This window comes from Schistocerca cancellata, chromosome 6 (genome assembly GCF_023864275.1).
Source record: "Schistocerca cancellata isolate TAMUIC-IGC-003103 chromosome 6, iqSchCanc2.1, whole genome shotgun sequence".
NCBI classification, from domain to species: Eukaryota; Metazoa; Arthropoda; class Insecta; order Orthoptera; family Acrididae; genus Schistocerca; species Schistocerca cancellata.
The window spans coordinates 264,040,879-264,048,810 of NC_064631.1; the positions used below are offsets into that span (position 1 = coordinate 264,040,879).

General features: G+C 42.3%; 1 protein-coding gene across 1 annotated transcript; it reads left to right on the forward strand.

Annotated features, from left to right (window-relative positions):
* Nucleotides 1-588: 588 nt before the first annotated feature.
* On the forward strand, nt 589-6,386 carry LOC126191026 (ejaculatory bulb-specific protein 3-like). Its single transcript, XM_049931726.1, has 2 exons — nt 589-808; nt 5,896-6,386. Exons 1-2 carry the CDS (start codon nt 589-591, stop codon nt 6,090-6,092), a joined length of 417 nt encoding a protein of 138 aa, XP_049787683.1. The 3' UTR covers nt 6,093-6,386.
* Nucleotides 6,387-7,932: the final 1,546 nt, after the last annotated feature.

The following is a 7,932-nucleotide window of genomic DNA, read 5'->3' on the forward strand; positions in this document are numbered from 1 at the left end:
GAGGACATTTTGAACATTTCCTGTAACAAAGTGTTTGAAGTCACGCTGGTACGTTCTGTTGCTGTGTGTTTCCATTCCAAGTTAAATGTGATTCGAAGAGAAGTAATAAAATGATCTCTAACATGGAAAGTAAGCGTCTCCGGACACATGTCCACATAAGATATTTTCTTTGTGTGTGAGGAATGTTTCCAGAAAGTTTGGCCGTACCTTTTTGTAACACCCTGTGTACCTGAAAGACACGTCGTGTGAGGTCGAGGTGAACAGTATGTAGTATTACGATGTTACTTTGGTATATACAAAATGTTCTTTTTGTTTATCGTTCGCACCAGAGGCGGAATATAAAGACCCGACCTTGTGATTACTCCTCGTAATAGCATTTGACCCGATAATTTCGGCGAAACAACAGTGACGCGCACAGAAAAACGACGGTGCAGTGTTGACGTGAGCAGAAGACTGGCCGCGTACGGCGGAGTCCCGTCACGACTCGTTTCCCTGCGTGCGTCAGTCGGTGCGCCCCGGAAGGCCGTGAAGGTCAGACGCGCGGTGCCTATAAGAAGCGCTGCCTGGCAGCGTCCGGCACAGGAAGCAATGGCGCATCTCCAGCTGCAGGCGGCGGCCGTGGCGGTTCTGGCGGCGCTCGTGGCGGGGGTCTGCGCGCAGGTCGGCCCGGCGCAGAGCTTCGCCCGGCCCGACAGGCTGGACGTGGACAGCGCCATCAACGACGAGGCGCGCTTCCAGGAGGCCATGCGCTGCATCCTGGAGGGCGACGACTACAAGTTCTGCGACCATCACACTGTCGGCATCAAATGTAAGTCCACACTCTTACGCTTAACGCTGCGTACTGCACGCGCAATTTCTGTTTTCATGGCTCATTTAGAGAGAGGAGAGAATGGAGCTGGCACATTCGGATTTTTGAAGAAAATCACAGTTCGGCACAATGACAAAGCGTCACTGAGGCGCGGATCTAGTTCTCACTTCCGTTACGGGAGTGGCGAAGTATCAGAGTTTCACGATTTACACTACTGTCCATTAAAATTGCTACACCACGAAGATGACGTGCTACCGACGCGAAATTTTACAGGAAGAAGATGCTGTGATATGCAAATGATTAGCTTTTCAGAGCATTCACACAAGGTTGGCGACGGCGGCGACACCTACATCGTGCTGACATGAGGAAAGTTTCCAACCGATTTCACAAACAGCAGTTGACCGGCGTTGCCTGGTGAAACGTTGTTGTGATGCCTCGTGTAAGGAGGAGAAATGCGTACAATCAGGTTTCCGACTTTGATAAACGTCGGATTGTAGCCTATCGCGATTGCCGTTTATCGCATCGCGACATTGCTGCTCGCGTTCGTCGAGATCCAATGACTGTTAGCAGAATACGGAATCGGTGGGTTCAGGAGGGTAATACGAATCGCCGTGCTGGGTCCCAACGGCCTCGTATCACTAGCAGTCGAGATGACAGGCATCTTATCCGCATGGCTGTAACGGATCGTGCAGCCACGTCTCGATCCCTGAGTCAACAGATGCGGATGTTTGCAAGAGAACAACCATCTGCACGAACAGTTCGAAGACGTTTGCAGCAGCATGGACTATGACGCTGCATCGCAGACAGGAGCGCCTGCGATGGTGTACTCAACCACGAACCTGGGTGCACAAATGGCAAAACGTCATTTTTTCGGATGAATCCAGGTTTTGTTTACAGCATCATGATGGGCGCATCCGTGTTTGGCGACATCGCGGTGAACGCACGTCGGAAGCGTGTATTCGTCATCGCCATACTGGCGTATCACCCGGCCTGAAGGTGTGGAGTGCCATTGGTTACACGCCTCGGTCACCTCCTGTTGGCATTGACGGCACTTTGAACAGTGGACGTTACATTTCAGAGGTGTTACGACCCGTGGCTCTACCCTTCATTCATACACTACTGTTTGTAGATGGTGAGACACTTAGGAGCAATAGGCTGTAACAAGCCATTTTACGGTAGTGGAATGTAGTCCGATTAAATCTGGCGATAACTGTGATAGGTCATGAAACACTAAAAGTAGTCGATGAGTACCGCTGTGTGGGCAGCAGATTAACTGACTATGGATGATGTAAAATGTATATAAAATAAAGACTGGCAATAGTTAGAAAAGCGTTGATGAAGAAGAAGAATTTGTGAATAGCTAATATCAATGTAAGTGATAGAAAATCATTTTTGTAGGTATTTCTCAGGAGCGTAGCCTTGAATGAAATTGAAATTGGTATGACAAGCAACTCAGCCATGAATGAAATAATTTTCAAATGTTGTGCTAAAAAAGAATGCTGAGGAATAGATGGGCAGGTCGAATAACATATGGAGAAGTACTGAATCGAACTGGGGAAAAAGGAAATCTGTGGCAGAACTTGACAAAAAGAGGGTTTAGTTGATAGGGCATAACCTGAGGCATCAAGGAATCTTCAGTTTGATGACGGAAAGAATTGTAGGGGCACAAAAATAATAGAGGGAAACCAAGGATTGAACACAGTAACCAGTATATATATGGAGTTGAAGAGGCTTGCACACGAGAGACTAGCTTGCAGAACTGTATAAAACTGTATAAAACTGTATCTTCAGACTGAAGACCACAACAACAAAATTAAAACATTTAGATTAATTTCTTTGTACCAACACTATGTACGTCGCTTCAACACATCTTCCAAGAAATAACGCAATTCAGACACGTACATAAAGTGGAAATTATTTGCCCATGCCGGCCGCTGTGGCCGAGCGGTTCTAGGCCCTTCAGTCTGGAACCGCCCTGCTGATACGGTGGCAGGTTCGAATCCTGCCTCGGGCATGGATATGTGTGCTGTCCTTAGGTTAGTTGGGTTTAAGTAGTTCTAAGTCTAGGGTACTGATGACCTCAGATGTTAAGTCCCATAATGCTTAGAGCCATTTGATCCATTTTTATTTGCCCATAAATTTGAGATTTCAGTATTAAATTTAACTATTAAGAATGTGGACGCACGTATGGTGACTACAGCTCTCCGAGCACATAAATGGGGGTGAGTGGGGGAAGGGGGAGGAAATAGTGTATCTTTTTGTCGTTTCCACCTACGTGCGTCAAGGTCAGTCTTTATGTAATTCTTTCCTCGTGGAGCGTCTTTCCCTTTCTGTCTTGCCTTTCCTCAACTTCTTGAAGTTTATCAGTTCCACCTGTACTTCCACGACCGCGTCGGATTTGTTGTTGGCAGCAAGTATAGTGAGCCCGTAAATGGATGCCTTTTCTTGGATGGGATTTATTTCTAAAGCCAGTGAGACTGCAAACCAGTCCATTTGGGATAACCCTCAGGAACACAACCAGAAAGTGTCCAGGTTAAACGAAGATTATAATTATTTCGAATTTTTCTCTCATTTTTTGTAATACTCTCTTCTCTTGGCAATTAATACATGTAAAAATATAGGCGCTTTAAATAAATCGTTGTAAGGGGAGGTGAAGTTTTTACGACCCCCATGACATCCCCCCACCCCATTCGCTCCGCGCCTCATGTAATTGCTTCATTGAAATGGAAAGTTTATGTGGAACAACAAACCATACTCAGACACGCTGAACGATTTTATTTACATGCCATACTACCAAACATAATTCGGATCTAGATCAACGTTATACATTGACTCCATAAAAAATACAGAATGCAGCAAAATGAGCGATTTATGCATTAGGCAATTTGTTCACCTATTCATTTTTCCCTTTCTTTTGCTATTCAGTTTCTTCCTTGTAATCAGAGATTTTTTTTCTTCTAAATATTTCACTCTACAGAAAGTGTTCAGTCTTCAGTTTCCTCCTACTTGTTTCATTCCGATTTCCATGTACCTTCCTAAGCCAGTGACATTTCTCTTGCAGTTTTCCTAATTGTTGTAAAACTTTTCGCATCTACCTGTTGAGTCTAATTCGTTATAGATGCTTGTAGAATATTAATCTTACGCCCCTAATAGGATTTGTATTTTTAACATGTTATTATTCTTGAGTTTTATTTCTTTTGGTTAACTTTGTCACTTTTCTGACTGTTTAATTCGTTTCATTTCATCCTCCGCATCACTTCAGTTTCTAGTACATATGCAGTATAGCTATACTGGATGCTTTTATTTGTAGCTAGAGGTTTGCTTAGAAAAGTATTAAATCTTGCTGTGATAATCTTGCTCCGGGAGTTTCATTTTGTACATCAATACGTGTTTGATTACTCTGCAGTTCACTTAAGTGTTTAGCAGAAGGTGCATAAAAGTACTCTACCATTACACTGTCGAATAGCACATGGGAGAAATGAACACCTAAGCCTTGCCATTTGAGCTGTGATTTCCCTTGTTTCATCTGAATGATAGTTTTTCTCAACGTACGCAAGAGTGAGCAAAATAATTTGGGCAATCGGAGCAAAAAGTTAATGATTAAAATTTTGCGAAACATCTTGCCGCAAGGAAATTGGGCTTTGTTTTAATGATTTCCACCCTATCTCGCTTAATGTATTCGTAACACCCTGTCGCCAGTTTCGAGATAACACTAAACTAGTGGTTCTTCCTTGAACTTCTTCGGAGTCTTCCACTAAAATTAATCCAGTAAGGTTCCAATACTGCTCTGCAGTTCTCCAGAAGATGACAAAGAACCGAAGTGTAGGCAATCTCTTCAGTAGATTTGTTTCACCTTCTAAGTGTTCCACCAATGAAACACAGTCTTTGGTTCATCTTCTCAACAACATTTTCTATGTGATAATTCCAATTTAAGTTATTCATAATTGTAATTCCTAGATATTGAATCGCCAGTCTTTAAATTTGTGTGATTTAACGTGTAACCAAAATTAAAAGGATTTTTTGGCGATGCGGATGATTTCTCTAAATTATTTTGTAAATCGTATTTAATATCCAATGACTTCACAGCACGGCAGACGACGGCGTCATCAGCAAACAAAGACGGAAATCTTTTATACAGAGGGTAACGCCGGCCGGAGTGGCCGAGCGGTTCTAGGTGCTACAGTCTGGAACCGCGTGACCGTTACGGTCGCAGGTTCGAATCCTGCCTCGGGCATGGATGTGTGTGATGTCCTTAGGTTTGTTAGGTTTAAGTAGTTCTAAGTTCTAGGGGACTGATGACCTCAGAAGTTAAGTCCCATAGTGCACAGAGCCATTTCCATTTCAGAGTGTAACAAAAACATATGGCCAGACTTTCAGGATACAATCCTCACATGTAGGGGAAGAAAATATGTTATGTGGACATGGGTCTCGAAACGCTTTATTTCCATATGAGAGCAAATTTTCTGTTTATCTTCATAGGCACATTAATCATGGGAAACACGCAGAAACAGAACGTACCAGCATTACATGAAACGCTTTCTTACATGAAATATTCAACATAACTTTTTAACTTTTTGGTTACAGTATGAAAAACTTTCCTAAATGAAGTGTTCAAAATTCCCTCAGTTAGCAAGGAGGCACGGATCAACACAATATCGCACTGAATTCCTGATGCGCTGATGTATCCCTGGAGCTGTCTGGCCGTACCCTTTTGTTACAACCCGTATCCATTTAGAATAGTATAGGGGCTACAAAGTTTCCTCGAGGCAATCCAGATATATCTTCGGTTTCACTATGTGATATGTGATCTCCCATCAATTACTGCTCCTTTAGGTTCGAATGGTTTCTCCCAGAAAAGTTCTTGGTTTGTCTGTTTCTCTTAGACTGTGCCTGATTTTGGTAGTGACGTGCCTTATTCAGGAGAATAGGTTCCACAGTTTGTAAAGAACCGACACTGGGATGTAGCAAGAGTTTTACTGAAGTCACGCTTTGCCTCTATCTAAAAAGACTTTTAAGCTCGCTAGTGATGGCTGTAAATGTTTTCGCGTTTTGTTGCTCTTTACTAATTTTCATTGTGATTTTTGTAGATGATGGCTGGCGGATGCTGGAACGCGGGTGCAGCGGTCCCTGCACGCCGGACGAGCTGTCGGTGTACAGGTTCCTGGCACACGTGTCCCACAACAAGCCGGAGCAGTGGAAGCAGATACTGGACAAGTTCGACCCGGACGGCAAGCTCAAGCAGAACAACAGCCAACAGTGGAGGGAGCACGGAATTAAAGTGTAGTCCCTGCAGTGCGACGCAAGAAAAAAAAAAAAAAAAAAAACCTGTACTGAACTGCTCCTATACAAAAAATAAATATTTTTTTAAAGAACAGTGTATACTTTACTTAGTAAACAGAGGCAGTGGAAGATATACACCGGTGAAAGTTTGTCATGTGATTAAAATCAGTGTTTGTTGAATGTAAATTTCACAATGAAAGGTCGATTACAGTTTTAACTGACGCTCTCTGTCGTGTCCTATCGAATGAAGGAGGTTGATAGTAAATTAGAATGAAATATAAGCTCTACTGACAAAGAAGTGACAGGTTGTATCTTATCACAGTGTAATTCACTTTTATGTTTTATTTCTGTCAGGTCTTTTTCGACCACGTATCAGTATATCAAAGAGATAAAGGAAACCACTTGCCAGTTCAACTGCAAATATATGTTTGGGAATTCTATCATTACTTTGACTGATTGCTAATAAACCATAGACTGCAGTTAAGAAATATTTAATGTAAATGTAAGCTGTGTGTCTCACGTAATGAAACAAATGAATGAAGAATGGTGGGCATAACTTCAACCAATTGAAATACATCACTGTCAAAATGCTAACTTAAGAGAGAGCAGAAACAGCGAAGCCCAATATGCAGCATGAAAATTACACCAGATAGAACTCCTCTGCAAAATAATTTAGGAGCTATAGGCATCTCACATGTGCCAAAATTCATTTCTATTATTTTACTCTTGATACTTGCTGTGAGTTCTAGAAAACTGTTAGAAACTCATTATATCCAACATCTATAACCTAAAACTTTTTAGTTTGTTATTGTTGTTGTGAGCTTCAGTCTGAATACTGAATTTGATACAGTTTCTCCATTCTGTTCTATCCTGTGCAAGCCTCTTCATCTCCGAGTGACTACTGCAATCTGCATCCTTCCGAATCTGCTTGCTGTACTCATCTCGTGGCCTCCCTCTCCAACATTTTTACCCCCCCCCCCCCGGCTACACACACACGCACACACACACACACACACACACACACACACACACACACACACACACCTCCAAAACTCGGTTGGTTGTCCCTTAGTATGTCACAATGTATCCCACCAACTCATCCCTTCTTTTAGTCAAGCTGTGCCACAAATTTCTTGTCTTCGCAATTATATTCCTTATCTCGTTATTAGTCACGCCATCTAGCCAGCTAATCTGGAGCACTCTTCAGTAGCACCACATTTCAAAACCTTCTATTCTCTTCTTGTGTAAACTTTTTATCGTCCTTGTTTCACTTCCATACATGGCTACACTCGAGACAAATACCTTCAGAAAAGACTTCGTAACACTTAAATCTACATTAGGTGTTAACAAATTTCTCTTCTTACGAAATGCTTTTGTTGCCATTGCCAGTCTACATTTCACATCCTCTCTACTTCGGCCATCATCAGATACTTTGCTGCCCAAATAGCATAACTCATTTGCTATTTTGTCTCCTTTCCTAATCTGATTTCCTTAGCATCACCTGATTTCATTCCACTACATTCTATTATCCTTGTTTTAGAATCACAATGTCGTCGGCAAACTTCAATGTTTTTGTTTATTCTTCTTAAATTTTAATTCATTCTCGAAAATTTTCTTCAGTTTCCTTTATTGGCTGCTCAGTGTACAAACTAAATAACATCCTGTCTCACTCAGTTCTCCACAACTGCTTCCTTTTCATGTCACTCAAATCTTAAAAATACCGTCTGGTTTCCGTGTAAGTTGTAAATAGCCCTTCGCTCCCTGTATTTTACTCCTGCTACCGACAGAATTTCGACGAAAAAAATGGTTCACATGGCTCTGAGCACTATGGGACTTAACTTCTG